The sequence below is a fragment of the Phyllobates terribilis genome, unplaced genomic scaffold (assembly GCF_046119375.1).
Source record: "Phyllobates terribilis strain yellow unplaced genomic scaffold, ASM4611937v1 Scaffold_4__5_contigs__length_816908805, whole genome shotgun sequence".
Taxonomy (NCBI): domain Eukaryota; kingdom Metazoa; phylum Chordata; class Amphibia; order Anura; family Dendrobatidae; genus Phyllobates; species Phyllobates terribilis.
Window position 1 is genome coordinate 474,007,345 of NW_027362764.1, and position 23,516 is coordinate 474,030,860.

The 23,516-nt window shown below is 43.4% G+C and overlaps 1 protein-coding gene across 1 annotated transcript in view; it reads left to right on the plus strand.

Annotated features, from left to right (window-relative positions):
- The window catches only part of RIPK1 (receptor interacting serine/threonine kinase 1), an 88,417-nt gene that overhangs the window by 61,109 nt on the left and 3,792 nt on the right, over positions 1–23,516 (plus strand). The window contains exons 9-11 of the mRNA XM_073678697.1: positions 859–1,488; positions 14,161–14,223; positions 21,290–21,439. Of these exons, the coding sequence (XP_073534798.1) occupies positions 859–1,488; positions 14,161–14,223; positions 21,290–21,439 (843 nt within the window). The remainder of the gene's footprint in view (positions 1–858; positions 1,489–14,160; positions 14,224–21,289; positions 21,440–23,516) is intronic.

Consider the following 23,516-nt stretch of genomic DNA (forward strand, 5'->3'; position numbering starts at 1 on the left):
AAAGTTTGAAAATTGCGAATTTTCACAAATAAACACAAAACATAACCTAAATTTACCACTGACATAAAGTACGGTGTGTCACGAATAAATATTCTAAGAATCACTGGGATATGTTTAAGCGTTAGAGTTATTACCACAAATTTGGCCTGGTCATTAAAGAGGTTGTCCACTACTTTTACTATCACTAGGCTAGGGCATCAATGTCTGATCGGCCAGGTTCTGACACCCAGCACTCCCGCTGATCAGCTGTTTTCGGTGGCAGCCGCCGGCTGGAAGTACTTACTTGGGAGCTTGGCCGCCTACTTGTAATTCATTTCAATAGGAGGCAGATGTGCAGTACCCTTCGGCGGCCACTACAAGTGGACGGCCAAGCTCAAGTAAGTACTTACGGCTGGTGGCAGCCACCGATTACAGCTGATCGGTGGGGGTGTTGGGTGACGGACCCCGGCCGTTCAGACATTGATGCTCTAGCCCAAGGATAGGGCATCAGTGTAAAAGTAGTAAACAACCTCTTTACGCAGTCAGTTTACACTTAGTTTATAAGCATACAGTACTAGTTTATACCACCTATTTATAAGTATATATGTGCTTAGTTTATACCACCAGTTTATAAGAATACATGTGTTTAGTTTATACTTAGTTTATACCACCTGTTTATAAGTATATATGAACTTAGTTTATACTTAGTTTACAAGCATACATGTGCTTAGTTTATACCACCAGTTTATAAGAATACATGTGCTTAGTTTATACTTAGTTTATAACTGCACATGTGCTTAGTTTATGCCACCTGTTTATAAGCATACATGTGCTTAGTTTATAAGGCTATGTATTTAAGAATTTCATTTCTTTCTGTAGATGAACCACTATCTCTACACAGCTCTGTGGGTTTTCCAGAAGGACAAGTTGATGAGCATTCATTTATGGGTTATACTAATGAGCCAGTAGAATGTGAGGAGGAAAAATTTGATGTTTTTTTGGAGAGAAAGCTGGAAGATGAAATGAATTACCATCAGACCGGAAGTCGCATTGACAATTCGACAAACCTTTCTAATCCTCCTTTGAGTGAATTGAGAAGCAGGAAAGTGTTCAGTGAAGCAAGTGAAAGAAATTCTGCTCCAGTTGGTGCTTACCATTTTTACCCTGTAAACATGCCATTTGGCGGCAACAATGAACCTCCAGCTCATGTAGCTCCATCGTACACGCATAATAATGTAATACAGAGTCCAAATTTTTTTCAAGCGGGTAGCAGATCTGTAGATCACCATCACTCATACGAACCTCCAAGCGTATATTACCCTGTATCTCATCCTGGGCCATGGAATACACCCAATTCAGTGCCTCATAACAGTCAAAATTTGTATACGTCTAACCCTGTTCCATTTGACTCTACCAAGCTGCCAGTTACAGAATCAGAGAGACCAAATTTCTATTCCATGCCTTTAAACCAAACTCCTCAAAACCACACTGCTATGGGCCATGCAATGGGTAAGTCTCTTGATTTATTTTCCTAGTTGTGAATATGGGCTGCCTGATCTACAGTATATGTGGTTTAGAAGAAAAATTTAAAGAAAACCTGTCACCTGGTTTTTGCTTCCCCATCTGAGAACAGCATGATGTAGGGGCAGAGACCCTGTTTTCAGCTGTGTATCATTTACTTTAATGATTGCTGCAGTTTTGAATAAAAACTGTTTAATCTGCTGCATATTTAGCAGTTCTCTGAATGCTGAGCTGTGTATAACCCCGTCCACATCACTTGTTGGTAGCTTTCTGTGTACCCTGTGCATAAGCAGAAAGCTGCCAATTAATGATGGGGCATGGTTGGACTACCTGGCAGCAGGCCAAGTAATCATCTAGTAATAATGACAATATCTGTAAAGCGCTGTGGAATATGATGGCGTTATATAAGTAAGCATAATCAATAATCTCGTGTTGATAAAACGGTGATCTTATAAAAACTACATTAAGCAGACCAGTAATTGATATATTATTGGTGGAATCAGGGTCTCTGCACCTATAATATACTGTTCTAAGATTAGGTAGCAAAAACCTGGTGACTGATTCCCTTTAAAGCGACTGTCATCATATAAGGTAGAAGTCAGTACTTATAAGGGTTGTCATGCAGGGGTGACCAGGGCCAGATCTATAGCTACATGGAAATATTACATGTTGCTTTTTCTGGTGTCATGCTGAAGTTCAACATTGTTTTCATTTGGGTCTTCTGTGTTTGACCATCAATGGGTGAAGTCTGGACCTTGACTGGCGTATCTCTCTTGTCGTCTGAGTCTGGGCCTTGCGGTACACACGGCTGTCACAAACTGTCATGCCTGCTGGAGCTGCATCAGGACCAAATGTCACTTCCCTTGTATCCAAGGCTGGCTTCATCGCTGTCACCTGATCCTGAGCACTAGCCAATTTCATCCCTTCTGCAACTTCTCTCTTCTGGATCAGTTCCGCAGGGTTTTGTTCAGGCCTGAAAGCCTGCAATAAATTGCAGCGTTTAATCCTCAGTACTCCTACATTACCAGAAAAAAATACAGACCACAGATGAGAGCTCCAAGACAAGACCTGCTAAGGCTGCATTCACACGTTGCAGCAGTGGTGTGGTTTTTACCGCAATTGTGGAAGAAACTAGTTAATGTTTCAATTGAGTTTCAAAAATTGCACAAAAATATTGCAGTTTTTTTGCAGCTAAAAAACGCTCCACGATTGAATCTTGTGAACACTGCCTAAATAGTTTTAATCCACGTAAATTAATTAGACCCCAGAACGAATCATACCCCAGGCCAGACACTTAAATTAATCAGACACCAAATCACTTAATCAATTCAGACCCCTAAATTCAGAAACCAGATCAAAGACCACTTACATTGATCAGACCCATAGAGAAATTTAAACCCCAGACAAAATTCCTAAATTCTGACACCAGATGAGTCCCCCAAATTATTTGGACCCTTAAATTTATTTCACATGATGCCAGACACCTAATTTAAAGGGCATCTGTCTGCAGGTTTTTGCTACCTCATCTAAGCGCAGCATGATGTAGAGAAAGAGACTCTCAATCCAATAATGTATCACTTGGCCTAAATTGTGTATACACAATAAGTCCCATCATTTCACACTGCAGCGCTAGGACTGTAGATGGGCTCCTTATATCCCATAGTCATGCTTTCAAGATGACAGTGGGCCACCATCCAGCTGCAGAGGTTGCACCAATGGTATGTCTGACCCTGCGCAATACCACTTTTCAGGCCCCCCACTGCTTATGGTGTCAGTGTGTAAACACCGGCTGTTGGTGTCGACTGCAGCAATAACATGGCTGCACTCATTTTATACATGTGACTTCTTTCCTGGCTGGTTTCTCATCTGAGCCTTTGAAGCATTCAGTACACATGCAAATACAGGAGTATACTTTGTTTAGGTGCAAAATCCACTCAGGAATCCTAAACATGTTTGTATAACCATATGTTATACGGTATAGTCCACTATAAGCAGCATCATTTTTAACTGGTAATTACGGGAAATGGTTTAAGAAACTGAAAAAAATAGTAAACCGGTTTGTAGAGTCTGTAAGATCCTTACAAGTAGTTAGTATTAAAGGTATTAACATTAGTGATGAGCGAGCACTAAAATGCTCGGGTACTCGTTATTCAAGTCGAGCAAATTAGAATGCTCGAGTGCTCGGTCCGAGTAACGATCCCAATGTAAGACTATGGGAAACTCGAGCATTTTTCCAGCGGCTACACCCGGCATCTGCAGAGGGCCTAAAAATCGATGGGAACAGTGCTCAAATGGCATGGGAACAGCATGGGGAAGACCCCTGGAAGCATTTCTGACTCCCAGATCACTGCTGTCAACAATGTTGTCAGAGGTATTACGCCACTTTTACGGACTCACAGTTAAACATACAAAAATGAAGCCAAAATGGATTTTCCTGGGAAATATGTTAAGGAACATCCTTTCCAGGGTAATGACTTGTATATAAGGCAAAATAAATCTACAAAAACAGAAATGCTCCTCCACACCTTGGGCTATGATCACACGTAGCGTTTTTGATGCGTTTTTGCACTTTTGCATTGCTTTCAACCAAGACAAATGCATTCACCGGGAAATGTCATTTTAACATTTTACAACCTTATCTGGCCATGTGGTGTGTGACACATCATCAGACACATCCTGTTTCATTTATGATGGAAGGACTCTGAAAGTCACAAGACCTATTTTTATAGGGCCATCAGAAGGCCCTCCATCAGCCGGCTATGCTTTGTTGTTCCCATTATTAACAAGTGGGTCTCCTATACTCTTATTGCGTATGCAGTGACTGCGAGGGCTGCCAAAAATTTGGACGCAACCCAATACCCCTTTGAAGAGACATAGAGGAGGGTCTCAGTAAAGAAAAATGTTCGCATTATAAAGGAGCGGATCTCCTATAGTGGTAATGCCCATGCTGTGACTGCAAGGGCTGCCAAAATTTGGGAAAAACCCCACTAACAATTTAAAGACACATAGAGCTGCGCCACAGTAACGACATGTTCCTATTAGAGAGGAGAGGGTCTGCTGGACAGCTATAGGGTATGCAGTGAGTCCAACGGCTGCCAAAATTTAGGAAAAACCCCAATAATAATTTAAAGACACACAGAGGTGGGCCTCAGTAATGACATATAATCCCATTAGAAAGGAGCGGGTCTCCCATACTGTTTGCCTGTGCAGTGACTGCAATGGCTGCCAAAAATTTGGAGGAACTCAGATGCCCTTGCAAAAGACATAGAGGTCAGAGGGCCTCCTGAAAACAATGTTCCCATTATTAGGAAGTGTGTCTTCCATACTGTTTGCCTATGCAGTGAATGCAACGGCTGGCAAAAATTTGGAGGAACTCCAGTGCCCCTTGCAAGAAATGTAGAGGCCGGAGGGCCGCTTGAAAAAAAATGTTCCCATTATTAGGAAGTGGGTCTGCCATGCTGTTTGCCTATACAGTAAATGCAACGCCTGCCAAAAATTTGGAGGAACTCCAATGACCTTGCAAAAGACGTAGAGGTCAGAGGGCCTCCTGAAAACAATGTTCCCATTATTAGGAAGTGTGTCTTCCATACTGTTTGCCTATGCAGTGAATGCTACGGCTGCCAAAAATTTGGAGGAACTCCAATGCCCCTTGCAAGAGACATAGATATGTTGATATGGTACATATGGTGGTAATATGGTGGTGGAGGATGAGGATGCAGAGAAGGAGGAGGACAAGAGCAAATATACAAAATCAGGAAGTGTACACCCATGTCTGGGTGTGAAGGCAGAGGTGCATGGGAGTAGGGTTAGACCTCCCAAAAAAAAGATATTGTATTTGAGCTTATGTAACACTGCTATCATTCAGTGGAGTTGAGAAGTCTGGCCCAATCCAGCCCTTGTTCATTTTTATAAGCTTCAGCCTGTCAGCATTTTCAGTTGACAGGCGGATGCGCCTATCTGTTATAATTCCACCAGCGGCACTAAAAACACGCTCTGACAAAACGCTAGCTGCAGGGCAGGCCAGGACCTCCAAGGCGTAGAGAGCCAGTTCATGCCACGTGTCCAGCTTGGATACCCAATAATTATAAGACACAGAGGAATCACGGCGGATGTTGGTACACTCGGGAAGGTACTCCCTCACCATCTTCCGAAACTTTTCTCTCCTTGTGAGAGTACCCAGCGCATCAGGGCTTATGGGAGGGTCTGAGAAAACTGTCCCAGAACTTTGACTGTGTTCCCCTGCCTCTGCTGAATTGCATTTGTGTCTCTCTCGCCTATACTCCTTGGTTGTCCAACGAACTGTGATCTCTGCCGCCAGCATTTTCAGATGGGAATTTTTTAAATATTTCCGAAACAAGGGCCTTCTCATACTGCCCCTTTTTATTAGGCCTGTCCTGCGCAGGAATAAGAGATAGAAAGTTCTTTCTCTTCCTGGTCTAGAAGTGTCACCAACCAGTAATGACTGTCACCCAAAATTTGGATAAAGCGAGGGTCACGGGAAAGGCAGCGTAACATAAACTCAGCCATGTGTGCCAGACTGCAAAGAGGCAAGACTTCCGTGTCTTCGCCAAGAGGACGACTGACCATGCCCTCCTCCTCATTCTCCTCCTCCCTGTCCTCAGACCATCCACGCTGAACAGATGGTATGACAGTTGTGCAGGTAGTACCATCTATAGCACAGGAAACTAGCTCCTGTTCTTCCTCCTCTTCCTCATTGTCACCCAATCCATGTTGGGATGAGATGAGTCTGGGCTATGTGGAATCACCCTGTATGGTTCATTGCTCCATCTCATCATGCTTCGCGTGCAATGCATCCTCTTTAATTGTGAGCAAAGAGCGTCTCAGAAGACTGAGAAGTGGGATGGTGACGCTAATTATGGCATCATCGCCGCTCACCATCTTGGTGGAGTCCTCAAAGGTTTGGAGGATGGTACATATGTCTGACATCCATATCCACTCCTGAGGTCTTGTGTGGAGTCTGAACTGAATACCGACGGCCTTGTTGATGCTGGTACTCAACAACTGCCCTCTTCTGCTCACAAATCCTTCCCAACATCTGCAATGTAGAGTTCCAACTTGTGGGGACATTGCAGATCAGACGGTAAGCTGGAAACGCTGCTGAAGCACGGCAAGGGTGGCGGAAGCTGTAGCTGACTTTCTAAAATGGGCACACAGGCAACGTACTTTGGCAAGCTGAACCGGGTAGGTTTTGAGAAACCACTGAACCACGAGGTTAAGCACATGGGCCAGGCATGGTACGTGTGTGAGCTCGCCTCAGAGCCGCCACCAGGTTCCGGCCATTGTCACACACGATCATGCCTGACTGTAGGGTCAGCGGTGTCAGCCTCAGATCTGCCTGCTCTTTCAGAGCTGTCCACAACTCTTCAGCATTGTGCGGTTTGTCACCTAAGCATATTAGCTTCAGCACAGCCTGTTGCCGCTTGGCCGAGGCAGTGCTTCCAGCTTGCGACTGATGTGGTCATTTTGGAGATGGAGGCTGAAGAGGAGGAAGTGCAGGAGCTGTAGAATGTGGGGGCAACCCTGATTGACCCAGGGCCCGCAATCCTCAGTGTCGGGAGGACGTGTTCCGTCCCAAGGTCCGACTTCCACTATATTAACCCAGTGTGCCGTCAGCGAGATGTACCGCCCCTGCCCACAAGCACTTGTCCACGTATCCGTGGTTAGGTGGACTTTCCCAGTGGCTGCGTTGTTGAGGGCACGGCTATTGTTGTGGGACACACTGCTCGTGTAATGCGGGGACGGAACACCGGGAGAAATAGTAGCGGCTGGGGACCGAGTACCGAGGGACGGCCGCCGCCATCAGGTTGCGGAAAGCTTCTGCCTCCACGAACCTAAAAGGCAACATTTAGAGCGCAAGCATTCACGAAATGTGTGAATTTAGTAGTGCGGCCTGTGGGGCGTTGGCTGTGTATTTGCGCTTGCGTTCCAAGGACTGGGGTAGGGACAACTTAACGCTGCCCTTGGACAAGGACATGGACGTGCTTACTGATGGTGCTACTTAACTTGACATGTGCAACGACAGGTCCAGGGCCGGAGGCATCTTGGCATGCACCATGGACAGGGGATTGGCGTGCACGCACCACAGCGGAAGAAGCAGTGGTGTCACCCGCAGACACTGTTGCTGGACCCTGGGGTTCGGCCCACTTAGTCGGGTGCTTTGCTGCCATGTGCCTGATTATGCTGGTGGTGGTCATTCTGCTAGTTTTGCTACCCCTGCTGATGCTGACCTGGCTGGTGGTGCAAATGGCCTTTTTTGGGTTATCTGCAGAGTCTTTAAAATATAACCAGTCTCGGGAAGACCTAATAGTTGTACTGGCAACTTCCGTCGTGTTGGCGTTATGAGGAACGCTTTCCCGCCTTGTGTTTGCGGCCACCACACTGCTTCTTCCTGCCTGTTGTGGTGCTACACCTCCCTCCCCTTGTGTGCTGCTGTCCTCTCTGTTTGTCCCCCTGCCAGTTTGGGTCAGTTACTATACCATCCACCACCTCTTCTTCCACTAACGCACCCTGGTCCTCCTCCTGACTTTTTGGAAATTGTGTCTCATCATCATCCATCTCTTGCGACAGTAATTGCACTTTCCCACCGTCACCTTCGTGTGACCGTGGCTGCTCCAATATTTGGGCATCACTATACGCGTTCTCCTCTTGACTCGCTTGAACCTGGCCGGGCAAGAGGCCCGAATCTACAAATGGAAAAGTGAACAGCTCTTCTGAGTGCCCAAGTGTGGGATCAGTTATCTCCGGGCACTCGGCATGGTGGATGGAAGGAGGATCAGGGTGAGGAATATGCGGTCCAGACTCATGGCTACTGAAACTTGACCGTGTGGAAGACAGGGTGGAGGTAGTGGTGGTAAAGTGACTGAAAGCATCTGCTATCCAACCAACAACCTTTTGACACTGCTCTGGTTTCAATAGTGGTGTACTGCGGCCCCTAGTAATTGGGACACGAAGGTCGAGTGACAAGATGTGGGTGTTTGTTGTGGCACAATTTCGGCTTGCCCACGGCCACGTGCTCGGCCTCTGCATGCACCATCACATCTACTTCCCCATCCCTTGCCACGCACCTTTCCCATTTTAAATGGAAGACAATATTTTCCACGTTGATGAGAAATGGCTGATTTTGGAACGCAGTCTGACAGAGAACCACAGTTTTAAATAGCAGGCCTGTAATTTACTAATATTATTCTACACAGAGACCTAGTGTGAATAGCTTGACCGACACACTACAACAGAATGAAAATTGAAGAAATGGCTGATTTTGCAACAGTCTTATAGGTGATACAGTAATGACCAAAAGTTTGGACACACCTTCTCATTTAAAGATTTTTCTGTATTTTCATGACCATGAAAATTGTACAATCACATTGAAGTCATCAAAACTATTAATTAACACATGTGGAATTATATACTTAACAAAAAAAGTGTGAAATAACTGAAAATATGTCTTATATTCTAGGTTCTTCAAAGTAGCCACCTTATGCTTTGATGACTGCTTTGCACACTCTTGGCATTCTCTTGATGAGCTTTAAGAGGTAGTCACCAGAAATGGTCTTCCAACAATCTTGAAGAAGTTCCCAGAGATGCTTAGCACTTGTTGGCCATTTTGCCTTCATTCTGCAGTCCAGCTCACCCAAACCATCTCGATTGGGTTCAGGTCTGGTGACTGTGGAGGCCAGGTCATCTGGCATAGCACCCCATCACTCTCCTTCTTGGTCATATAGCCCTTACACAGACTGGAGGTGTGTTTGGGGTCAACTAAACGCAAACCGGATGGAATAGCATGCTGATGCAAGATGCTGTGGTAGCCATGCTGGTTCCGTATGCCTTCAATTTTGAATAAATTCCCAACAGTGTCACCAGCAAAGCACCCCCACACCATCACACCACCTCCTCCATGCTTCACGGTGGGAACCAGGCATGTAGAGTCCATCCGTTCACCTTTTCTGCGTCGCACAAAGACTCGGTGGTTGGAACCAAAGATCTCAAATTTGGACTCATCAGACCAAAGCACAGATTTCCACTGGTCTAATGTCCATTCCTTGTGTTCTTTAGCCCAAACAAGTCTTTTCTGCTTGTTGCCTGTCCTTAGCAGTGGTTTCCTAGCAGCTATTTTTACCATGAAGGCCTGCTGCACAAAGTCTCCTCTTAACAGTTGTTGAAGAGATGTGTCTGCTGCTAGAACTCTGTGTGGCATTGACCTGGTCTCTAATCTGAGCTGCTGTTAACCTGCGATTTCTGAGGCTGGTGACTCGGATAAACTTATCCTCAGAAGCAGAGGTGACTCTTGGTCTTCCTTTCCTGGGGCGGTCCTCATCTGAGCCAGTTTCTTTGTAGCGCTTGATGGTTTTTGCAACTGCACTTGGGGACACTTTCAAAGTTTTCCCAATTTTTCGGACTGACTGAACTTAATTTCTTAAAGTAATGATGGCCACTCGTTTTTCTTTTGCTTAGCTGCTTTTTTCTTGCCATAATACAAATTCTAACAGTCTATTCAGTAGGCCTATCAGCTGTGTATCCTCCAGACTTCTGCACAACACAACTGATGGTCCCAACCCAATTTATAAGGCAAGAAATCCCACTTATTAAACCTGACAGGGCACACCTGTGAAGTGAAAACCGTTTCCGGTGACTACCTCTTGAAGCTCATCAAGAGAATGCCAAGAGTGTGCAAAGCAGTCATCAAAGCAAAAGGTGGCTACTTTGAAGAACCTAGAATATAAGACATATTTTCAGTTGCTTCACACTTTTTTGTTAAGTATATAATTCCACATGTGTTAATTCATAGTTTTGATGCCTTCAGTGTGAATGTACAATTTTCAAAGTCATGAAAATACAGAAAAATCTTTAAATGAGAAGGTGTGTCCAAACTTTTGGTCTGTACTGTATGTCTGACAGAGAACCACGGTTTTAAATAGCAGGCCTGTAATTTACTAATATTATTCTACACAGAGACCTAGTGTGAATAGCTTGGCCGACACACTGCAACAAAATGGAAATCGAAGAAATGGCTGATTTTGGAACAGTCTTATAGGTGATATGTCTGACGGAGAACCACAGTTTTAAATAGCAGGCCTGTAATTTACTAATATTATTCTACACAGAGACCTAGTGTGAATAGCTTGACCGAAACACTGCAACTGAATGGAAAAGGAGGCCAATATTTTCCACATTCAGTTCAAATTTCTGGATTTTTATCGCTGAAATATGGAACAGATCTGGCTGTATTCTGCTGTGTTTAACAAGCAAATGGAGCAGAAAAATTGTGTACTCTGGATTGCTTTTTAAGCAAATTACCAGGGTAAAGATAAAACAAAATTTGCCCTAGCCCCTGATATCTGGGGCTATGTTTACAAATATCTGTAATTATTGCAGCAGCAGACAGGATGTTCAAAGGACCCTCTTGTGCTGTATCATACACTTCAGTCTGCCACATACACTGCCTGCCTGCCTAGCTCTGATTATATGCAGCTTGATTAGTCTTCAGAAGGACTGTTAGTTCAGATGGTTATACACTGCTCAAAAAAATAAAGGGAACACTCAAATAACACATCCTAGATCTGAATGAATGAAATATTCTCATTGAATACTTTATTCTGTACAAAGTTGAATGTGCTGACAACAAAATCACACACAAATCATCAATGGAAATCAAATTTATTAACCAATGGAGGCCTGGATTTGGAGTCACCCCCAAAATTAAAGTGGAAAAACACACTACAGGCTGATCCAACTTTGATGTAATGTCCTTAAAACAAGTCAAAATGAGGCTCAATGCTGTGTGTGGCCTCCACGTTCCTGTATGACCTCCCTACAACTCCTGGGCATGCTCCTGATGAGGTTGCGGATGGTCTCCTGTGGGATCTCCTCCCAGACCTGGACTAAAGCATCCGCCAACTCCTGGACAGTCTGTGGTGCAACGTGACGTTGGTGGTGGAGCGAGACATGATGTCCCGGATGTGCTAAATCGGATTCAGGTCTGGGCAACGGCAGGCCAGTCCATAGCTTCAATGCCTTCATCTTGCAGGAACTGCTGACACACTCCAGCCACATGAGGTCTGGCATTGTCCTGCATTAGTAGGAACCCTGGGCCAACCACACCAGCATATGGTCTCACAAGGGGTCTGAGGATCTCATCTCTGGACCTAATGGCAGTCAGGCTACCTCTGGCGAGCACATGGAGGGCTGTGTGGCCCTCCAAAGAAATGCCACCCCACACCATTACTGACCCACTGCTAAACCGGTCATGGTGAAGGATGTTGCAGGCAGCAGATCGCTCTCCACGGCGTCTCCAGTCACGTCTGTCACATGTGCTCAGTGTGAACCTGCTTTCATCTGTGAAGAGCTCAGGGTACCAGTGGCGATTTTGCCAATCCTGGTGTTCTGTGGCAAATGCAAAGCGTCCTGCACTGTGTTGGGCTGTGAGCACAACCCCCATCTGTGGACGTCGGGCCCTCATACCACCCTCATGGAGTCGGTTTCTAACCGTTTGTGCAGACACATGCACATTTGTGGCCTGCTGGAGGTCATTTTGCAGGGTTCAGGCAGTGCTCCTCCTGTTCCTCCTTGCACAAAGGTGGAGGTAGCGGTCCTGCTGCTGGGTTGTTGCCCTCCTACAGCCCCCTCCACATCTCCTGGTGTACTGGCATGTCTCCTGGTAGCGCCTCCAGCCTCTGGACACTACGCTGACAGACACAGCAAACCTTCTTGCCACAGCTCGCTTTGATGTGCCATCCTGGATGAGCTGCACTACCTCAGCAACTTCTGTGGGTTGTAGAGTCCGTCTCATGCTACCACAAGTGTGAAATCACAACCAACATTCAAAAGTGACCAAAACATCAGCCAGAAAGCATTGGTACTGAGATGTGGTCTGTGGTCCCCACCTGCAGAACCACTCCTTTATTGAGGGTGTCTTGATAATTGCCAATAATTTCCATCTATTGTCTATTCCATTTGCACAACAGCATGTGAAATTGATTGTCAATCAGTGTTGCTTCCTAAGTGGACAGTTTGATTTCACAGAAGTTTGATTTACTTGGAGTTATATTCTGTTGTGTAAGTGTTCCCTTTATTTTTTTGAGCAGTGTATATATATGTTGTGGAATACCTATACTAACTATAAACAAGCAAATCTCTCCCTGACTCAGCAGGAGCATAGCGGCGCCAGGTCTATAGACCTGATGATGCTGTGCGGCCAGCCAATCACTGTAATGCTCACAACCAACATGGCTACGGCATTACAGTGCATGGCAGGCAATCCCTGCATATTCATTGGCTTTCTAAAGAGCCCCAAACATGCAGGGAGGGGACCCGTCCAAGCAACCCGGAAATACTCCGCCGAGCTTGACGAGCACAGTGATCCCCGGGCTAGTACCGAGCAGTGGCGAGCACGTTCGCTCATCACTAGTTAACATTCAATAATTAATGTTGTATTAGGCTGAGTTCACACGATGCGTTTTTAATGCGTTTCCGCGGCGTTTTTGCCCATGATGCGGATTTTTCCGCAGCGTAAACGCTGCGCTCAAAAATCCGCAGCATGTCATTTAATTTTGCGGAAACGCGGCGTTTTCGCCGCCATTGACTTGCATTAGAACGCGCCAATTCCGCAAGACTGCATCTGTACTTGCGTAATTGGTGCGTTCTAATGTGCGGATGGTACCCGGGTGTGGAGGAGAGGAGAGTCTCCTCCACACCCAGGTACCATTAAAAAAGCTGTAAAAACAAGAATAATAAAAATATATATATACTTACCATCTGTCGGCCCGCGCACCGCTCCTGCTTGCTTCCCGGCACTTGCAGTGAGTTGTAGGACCTGCGGTGACGTCAGAGTCATGTGACGGGTCACGTGACGCTGACGTCGGCAGGTCTTTCAATTCAAAGTTGCCGGGAGAACGGATGGAGCAGGACAGCGCGGGCCATCGGAGGTAAGTATATACACTCTCTCGGGTCACACTATATAAATCCATGCTGTTTGCATGGATTTATATAGTGTGACCTAGTTGTCAAGCACTTTCCAGGTGATGCTAAAATCGCCTGGAAAGCGCTTGTCAATCTGCATGCGGAAACGCATGTGAATCTGCATGTGGATCCGCATGTATTCTGCAGGAAAAACGCATGCACAATCTGCATGCGTTTTTTCTGCCAGGGAGATGCAGAAATGATGCAGAAATTTTCTGCTTCATTTCTGCATCGTGTGCACATACCCTTATTAATTATTTTATATTAAAAAGTTAGTCCTGCAGAGCTCACTACCTCAGAGAAATGAGCAAAACAAGTGACTCCATGTCTTGTGATACCTACCAGGATGCATGTTCCATTCACAGTACTTAGAAGTCTGTGTTGTGCTGTTCCTATGTTATTCCTCCTGTATATGTGTGAATAATTTTACAACTGGGAACTAACATTCTTTTTGTCAGGAGGATGTGTCTCTGGACAGGGTCTGACTGTGTTATCAGTGCTGGCAGACTGGGTAGAGTGGACTCCCTATTGACCAGGGGAACTCAAAGTACATAGGTGCATGTGAGAGGTTGACAGAAAATAGATATTTTAGTATTCTTTTAATAAAGAATAAATGAACAAATGTACAATTCCTTTAAGCTTTTTTTCGACACTTTATGGACATTTTTTTCTTTGTTCTTGCAGGAGCCGAGGGAAACAGTTTGTTCCCCAAAGGAAACTTTGAATATTCACAAATATATCCTCAAGGTAAATGTTAAATGTCAATAATTTATTTTTCACCATTGTGATTGTCACGGGGACCTGTGGAGTTACAGGCCTGAGCAGTCAGACGCATGCACCTCAGCACTAGTGTACTTAATACAACACTGTTTGAAACAACTTTTTCACACATTCGGATATTTCCGGTTCTGGAAAAACCAGTACCTCAGATATCCGTGTCCCTGTGCACCTGTGTGGCACACGTGTGGGAGCTGTGTGCTGCCTGTGTGCCGCATCAGGAGCATACGTACTGGCACCTGGGGATTAGCATACAGTTAGCGCTGTCCCCAAGCGCCGGGTGCTGAACATTGTCCTCATACTTGTTTCCTGCTGGTGCTGCGATCAGCACCAGCAGGGACAATGATGAGAGTAGTAGTCTAACTATAAAAATAAGAATAAAAAAAAAACTTATACTCACCTGTCCTAAGTGTCCCCCGCTGTAATCCATGCAACCAATTACGCCGGGGAGAACGACGTGTTGCAGCGAGGGGGCCCCGGAGATGCGCTCAGCGAGCGATGTCCTGTCACTCACTGACCGCAGCGGACGTGTGAAAGAAGCCTTATAATTTAATTGCTTACCAAAGGAGCCAATAAAATGTAACTGCTTACCAAAGGAGCCAATATTCCTTTTTGTGATTTAATTTATTGGGGAGTTTCCAAGAGCCATAACTATTTTATTTTTTTGGCAAGATAATCGTACTAAAAGGGCTTGTTTTTTTATCTACTGTACTGTTAGTTACATGTCTCACACTAGATTCTTACAGTTTTTTATAGGACAAATTGTAGTTTAAAATTACAGCATTAATTTTACAGCAAAACGTAAAAATAATTGGGCTGAAATGGGTAGAAAAAAAGAAAAATCTGCTGTTGTGTTTTGGTTTCCTCTTTATGGCATTCAAATTTTCAGTAAAAATGACCTGGTGGGCACATGCCGGCTAGCAACTGTACAAGGCCCTTTGTGGACTAAAATATCCTAGTTTTTGTTTATCATGTTTGACAAAAAATGAAATCGAAAGTGATCAAAAAGTAGTACGTATCTCAAAATCATATACCTTAAAAAGCTATAGCTTTCTATGCAAAAAAACAAGCCTTCATGGAGCCATGTAAATGAAATGGTTATGACTCTCGGAATGAGATCCAAAATATATATATTTTTTCATTTAAAAATTATTTTCTTGTGTAAAATTAGCAAAACATTTAAAGGGAATCTTTTAGTAGGATCCTCCCTACTCCATTATCCATGGGATCCTCCAATAATCTACATTTTTCTTATATGTAAATGAGCTCTTCAGGACTATGGGTTGGACACTGACCTGAATGAGAATCTGCCTCCATAGATTAATATAAATAAAAAGGGGGATTTACCAGTGTGATGCGTAATGGCTGCTCTCTGCTCTTCTCATCTCACTGCAGAGCTGTGTGTGATTATACCTGATCTGCAGGTTTCTCTCCGCTTCAGCCTCCATATCACAGGCAGACAGTGTTGCAATACAGCAGAGCTGTAAGAGCTGCAGTAAATGTGTTTATGAGGCAAAGTTCAGTTCTACTCTTTTGTGTTAGTTGCATGTCTCACACTGGTAAATTCCCCTTTTATTAAAAATAAGCTCTGGAGGCAGATTCTCATTCAGATCAGTGTCCAGCCCATCAGGGTTGCCACCAGGAATTTCAGGGACCCATACTGGCAAAATTTTTGGGCTCCCTTGAGACTCCACCTAGGCTCCACACCAGCTCCACCTCCACTTCTCGAACCTTCCACAGTCCCACTTCCAACTCTTGGAAAATCTCCACTTCAGCACCACATCCTCACCAATCACACATTCACAGTTCTCATCGAACACCATATCTCATACATAGCCATCAGCTTTTGTTTTGGCCGAAAGATTTTTTTTAAGCCGCCACCACGACAAGGTAGACTCTTTTGGCCGGGCCTACTCTACTCTAACCCAATAAACATTTCTTAAAATATCCAATACTCTTTTTAAGTATATTTTTATTTATTTTTCTTTAAGGGAATGTGTCACATACATTTTTTAAAATGACCGATAATGTAAAATACAAGGGACAAATACCATCACACCACATAATGACCAAATAATACCACAAACAAGGAACAAATACCAACACTCCATGACTAGACCACATATTACCACCACATAGTGACCGAATAATACTACATACAAGGAAAAAATACTGCCACACTATGACCAGGCCACATATTTCCACCACATAGGGACCGAATACTACAATACTGATCATTAATAAAAAAACACAATACTAATATTACCATAAGTGCTATTATACACAGGAGCTATGTACAGGTGCATCTCACTAAATTAGAATATCATCAAAAAGTTAATTTATTTCAGTTCTTCAATGCAAAAATTGAAACTCATATATTATATGTAACATACCTGGCGGCGTCCTTGCATAGTGGTCCATCTCCCACTGTGCAAGAGCGCGCACTTGATCTCCAGTCCAGTCTGCTAGCCTGGCTTCCCTCCATGCTGTCTGCTTGCCTCTGTTTCTGCTGCTTAAGGGCGGCGCCCGATCACTTCCTGCTTCTTGTAGCTGCTGCAGGCACACCCCTTGTGCGTCCTCAGCCTATTGCTGTCTGTCACCTGGTATTTAACCCAGCTCCTCCCTGGAATCCATGCCTGAGCATTGTGTTCTGTCAGTTGCCGTTGTGCGACCCTGGTCGGATCGGGTGGATACTTAGTTACGCCCCTCCAGGCATTCACTCTCCGGCACGGTCCAGTGGAATCACTACATATACACGCACACGCCACTCAGCCCGGGCGTGTGCATTACATTATATAGAGTCATTGCAAACAGAGTGATCTATTTCAAGTGTTTATTTCTGTTAATGATGATTATGGCTTACAGCCAATGAAAACACAAAAGTCATTATCTCAGTAAATTAGAATACTTTATAACAGCTTGAAAAATGTTTTTAAAATCTGAAATGTTGGCCTACTGAAATGTATGTTCAGTAAATGTACTCAATACTTTGTCGGGGCTGCTTTTGCATCAATTACTGCATCAGTGCGGCGTGGCACGGAGGCGATCAGCCTGTGGCACTGCTGAGGTGTTATGGAAGCCCAGGTTGCTTTGATAGCAGCCTTCAGCTTGTCTGCATTGTTGGGTCTGGTGTCTCTCATCTTCCTCTTGACAATACTCCATAGATTCTGTATGAGGTTAAGGTCAGGCGAGTTTGCTGGCCGATCAAGCACAGTGATACTGTTGTTTTTAAACCAGGTATTGGTACTTTTGGCAGTGTGGACAGGTGCCAAGTCCTGCTGGAGAATGAAATTTCCATCTCCAAAAAGCTTGTCAGCAGAGGGAAGCATGAAGTGCTCTAAAATCTCCTGGTAGACGGCTGCGCTGACTTTGGTCTTGATAAAATACAGTGGACCTACACCAGCAGATGACATGGCTCCCCAAACCATCACTGATTGTGGATACTTCACTCTAGACCTCAAGCAGCTTGGATTGTGTGCCTCTCCACTCTTCCTCCAGACTCTGGGACCTTGATTTCCAAATGAAAATTGGAACTCTGGGACCTTGTGGAGTGTGTCAATGACTGCCTTCTGGACATCTGTCAAGTCAGCAGTCTTTCCCATGATTGTGGAGCCTACTGAAACAGACTAAGAGACCTTTTAAAAAACTTAGGAAACCTTTGCAGGTGTTTTTTTGTTAATTATTTTAATTTACTGGGATAATGACTTTAGTGTTTTCATTGGCAGTAAGTCATAATCATCAACATTAACAGAAATAAACACTTGAAATGGATCACTCTGTTTGTAATGACTCTATATAATATATGAGTTTCCCTTTTTGAATTGAACTGAAATAAATGAACTTTTTGATATTCTAATTTAGTGAGATGCACCTGTATAAAGTGTCAGTGTACAGGTAATACAGGGATCATCAGTGACCATTATACACAGGAGCTCTGTATATAGTGTCAGTGTACAGATAATATACGGATCATCGGAGACATACACGGGAGCTCTGTATATAGTATATAGGTAATACAGTGATCACCAGTGACCTTATACACAGGAACTCTGTACAATAATATATAGTGTACAGAAAACACACAGACTCACCAGTGATGTCTCTAGTTGAAGTCCTTTATCTTCGCTTTTCTCCTTCATCCAGCGCAGACCGCTATCACCTTTTCCAGCTAGGACCCGTCTCTGCATAAAATAACACAGTTATCTACAGCACATTCACCAACTTCTACACTACGCAGCTGAATACAGACGTGCACCCACCATTAATATATAATTAGTTATTATGCAACCCACCATTCCAAATATAAAATGTTATGCAATCACTGCGCCCCCACTAACTGTAAATAGCCACTTTCCCTACCTAATAAATATATAAATTAATTACCACCTGTTCTCTTTTCCCTAATTCATTACCAGTTACATTCTGTCATCCTCAACGCCCCCATCTCCCAATTCATTATATTTACATGCCCCCCTCCGCCCCAATTCATTTTGTCATGTCCTCTCTCTCCCACCCCAATCATCATTTACTCTCCCCCACCCCCAATTCATCATTATTTGTTGTCACCACCCCCACCCTCAATTCATTATTTGCGCTCCCCATCCCCCACTCCCAATTCATTTGCTCTCCCTACCCCCATTCCCATAATGTGCTCTCTCCACTCCCAGTTCATAATGTGCTCTCTCCACTCCCAGTTCATCATATGCTCTCCCCACCCCAAGACTATTTAATAAATTCTATTAAAAAAAAAGTTCTGTGGGCGTCCAGACCTTTTTTTTAGTTCCAAAGCTGACAAGTGCATTCTTATTTTGCAGAATGTACTAAACTTTACAAACGATTTGGCCACTCCTAACATTTCTGCTATCTCTCTGATGGATTTTTTATTTTTTTTCATCCTAATGATTGTCTATTTCTCTTCCATTGAGAGCTCCTTTGACCGCATGCAAATGCCACACTTGGAATCAGCTCCAGACCTTTTACCTGCTTGCTTGATGATGGATTAACGAGCCCATTCAGCCCATTAAAGAGCTTTTGAGATAACTGTCCAATTACTTTTGGTCCCTTTAACCCTTTCAAGGTATATGACGTATATTTACATCATATGTTGTGTCCCTGACTTTGATGCTGGATCACACACTGACCCCTCTTCTTTCCCCTCACATGATGATTGATTTAATCAGTCATCATGTGCCTCTAATGGCTACATGTGGAGCAGTGCTCCGCCCTCTGACATTAACCAGTTAAATCCCGCTGTCAATCACTGCTCATCGCCACCCATGTCATGTGATCACGGGGCAACTATGGGTCTGTTGATGCCTGCCATTGCGATATTCCTGTGAACACTTGTGGCCGGCATACATAGGAGATTGTGATTTCTGCTACACATATACAAATTGGCAGGTCAGTTTTACCATGTAGTGAACATGGTAAATAAAAATAAAAAAAAACTATTGTGAATTGCACTTTTTCGCAATTTTGCAGCACTTGAAATTTTTCCCCATTTTCAAGTACGTTATATGGTAAAATTAATGATGCCATTCAAAAGTACAAATCGTCCCGCAAAAAAACAATCCCTCATACGGCAATGAGGATGGAAAAATGTAAAAGTTATGGCTCTTGGAAGAAGGGGGAAGAGAAAATGAAAATTAAAAAAAAAAAAAAACAGAAAATAGTCTGGGGGTGAAGATGTTAAAAAGATGCAACACTATATTAAAGGGCTGTAATTCCTAAACCCTTATTCCAATTAGAATGTGTATAACCTCAAACTAAGGCCATTTCACACGTTCAGTATTTGGCCAGTATTTTACATCAGTATTTGTAAGCGTAAATCAGCAGTGGGACAATCAGCGGAGAAGTATAAGGGTATGTGCCCACGATCAGGCTATAGCAGCATTTTGGACGCAGCGTATTTTCGCTGCATCCAAAGCGCAAAAGGTAAATCTGCATGTGTTCATTGAACGCATGCGGAGTTACTGCATCCAATACATTCTAATGGAGAAATTTCTGTTGCGGAGACTAGCATCCCCGCAACATAAATTGACGTGCTGTAGCTCATTAAGCCGCGCTGCTGGTGAGCTTACACTGTGTCAAATAGAAGCACAGTGGGCATGAGATTTCTAGAAATCCCATCCACTGTGCATCTAATGTAGAACACAGCATTTTGAACGCAGCGCAGACGAGCTGCGTCCAAAATGCTGCTATTATGGATCTTGGGCACGCAGCCTTATAGAAACATGTGTACCACTTTTTTCATCCACTCCTGATTTTGGCTTACAAATATTGTAAAAATTTAAAATACTGGCGAAATTCTGAACATGTGAACGTTGCCTAAAGCTGAGAGTCTGCACTCTAAGCCTATATTGATTATATAACTGTATCTTGACACTGTTTGACGCCTTGATTTATATTGTCCAATTTCACATGCAGAACAGAATGGATCAATTGTGGATGGTATGGCCATTTCTCCAAAGTGTCCCAGGAATCGTTTTTCAGTGTGGCAATGCCAGGCTGTATGTTGCTTGTGCTCTGTGAGCAGCCTGCGTGGCTCATATGTCCTACCATTTAAATGTTGAGGGATGTAGTAGTGATCCTAACGGAACTACAAGTGGAGATGTGTACTAGGGTTACATGTCTGGAGCTGAGAAAAGCTGAGTTTTAATGAATGTGTATATATTCAGTATATACACACACTCACGCCTTGGAATGTTATCAATGAGGTTATTAATGGTTCTGCCACGCTGAATACGGATAGGAAGACAAATCAAGATCCGCTGCTGACAGCTCCCTTTGCAATTGCCAACCAATCACGTCCCTGATGTGCCTGATGGGAGACAAGTCCAGAGATGACACAGGTCATGGTAACATGTTTAGGCCACACAGGCTGCTCACAAAAGCATGAGTAACATGTGGCCTAATTTTTCTTCTTAGTGTTGAAATTTTAACGTTGAGTAGTGTACTGTATATAAAATGTATTGCTCCTTTATTTCATAATTCTGAATAATTCTGTTTCTTTATTTTGTTTTTGTTTTCTTTTTAGAGAAATCTGTCAATTTGACTATATCAAACAGTACAGCCTTTCAGATTGGAAACAATAATTACCTAAATGTTGGGCGAGGGTCCGATATGAAAAGTGGTCAACTCAGTCAAGGCTTAAATTACAAAAAATATCAATATGCTGATGTGCTTGGTAAGGTTTTATTTATTTATTTTTTAAATTGATCACATAAAAACAGCATATAAAATTCTCCTTCTGTTGTCAGCATGGATATACAAGCAATAGAAAAACTACACTTAGGGATAAAAATACATAATAAGGGCAGGTGCAGACGGACGTAGATTCTTTCATCAGAGAGAATTAAGTTGCTTATGCAAATGACGCTCTGATCAGAGTGTCCGCATAGTGTTATCCAATTCTCTTTGATGAGGAGAAGATGGAGAGAAAAAGGTCTCCATTCTGTGAGTGCGTGGAAATCGGACTGCACTCATGTCACAGACTCATTGACTTACACGGCATTCTGCAATTATTTTCCTTTGACAAACACTGTCTGAAAAAAAAAAAATCAGACATGTGCACGGCCCCATAGCATAACATTGCTCCGGATTCAATCCAATGTTTTGACAAATCAGACTTGGAGCGAAAATACGCTCTTCTAATCCTGCCTTAAGACAAATAAAACTTACACATATTGTATAAACAATTTATTCAACATATTTTTTATTGATTACTCGAGATACACCTTTATTCCTTTTTTACTGAAAGGATAGGAAAATGTAAGGACTTCAGTAGGGCGCCAGTCACAAATGGCTGCCGCTTGACGAAAAGTGGAAAATCAGGATGTGAAGTTCCAGGAGGCTTTGAAAATGACAGCCAAAAGCCTTCAGAGCTCTGCTAAAGTGTTCATTGTCTATCATATGACATCACTATAACACTAAAAGCAAAGACTATACTTTTTTTCATTTGTCACACTCCACTTTAGATGTAGCATTTGCAGCGATAAGTTATAAACATTTCTGTACCTGGATGATTAAGTGAAGGTGGAGAGTAGATGGGACAGGGTACAACAAAAGAAGCAGTGCCAAAAATGTTCCAATTATAAAATTGCTCTATTTTACTAGACTAACTAAAGTGTTTTCAAGTGAATAAAAGCAAAAATGAAGAATTAGACTTTCTTTTGTAGGTGTAGAGTTGGTGGAACATACAGTTATATGAAAAAGTTTGGGCACCCCTATTAATCTTAAGCTTAATGTTTTATAAAAATTGGTGTTTTTGCAACAGCTATTTCAGTTTGATATATGTAATAACTGTTAGACACAGTAATGTTTCTGCCTTGAAATGAGGTTTATTGTACTAACAGAAAATGTGCAATCTGCATTCAAACAAAATTTGACAGGTGCATAAGTATGGGCACCTCACCAGAAAAGTGACATTAATATTTAGTAGATCCTCCTTTTGCAAAAATAACAGCCTCTAGTCGCTTCCTCTAGCTTTTAATGAGTTCCTGGATCCTGGATGAAGGTATTTTTGACCATTCCTCTTTACAAAACAATTCCAGTTCAGTTAAGTTTGATGGTCGTCGAGCATGGACAGCCCTCTTCAAATGATCCCACAGATGTTCAATGATATTCAGGTCTGGGGACTGGGATAGCCATTCCAGAACATTGTAATTGTTCCTCTGCATGAATGCCTGAGTAGATTTGGAGCGGTGTTTTGGATCATTGTCTTGCTGAAAGATCCATCCCCTGCGTAACTTCAACTTTATCACTGATTCTTGAACATTATTGTCAAGAATCTGCTGATACTGAGTGGAATCCATGCGTCCCTCAACTTTAACAAGATTCCCGGTGCCGGCATTGGCCACACAGCCCCAAAACATGATGGAACCTCCACCAAATTTTACTGTGGGTAGCAAGTGTTTTTCTTGGAATGCTGTGTTTTTTTGCCACCATGCATAACGCCTTTTTGTATGACCAAACAACTCAATCTTGGTTTCATCAGTCCACAGGACCTTCTTCCAAAAAGAAATTGGCTTCTCCAAATGTACTTTTGCATACCTCAGCCGACTCTGTTTGTGGCGTGCTTGCAGAAACTGCTTCTTTCGCATCACTCTCCCATACAGCTTCTCCTTGTGCAAAGTGCGTTGTATAGTTGACCGATGCACAGTGACACCATCTGCAGCAAGTTGATGCTGCAGCTCTCTGGAGGTGGTCTGAGGATTGTCCTTGACTGATCTCACCATTCTTCTTCTCTGCCTTTCTGATGTTTT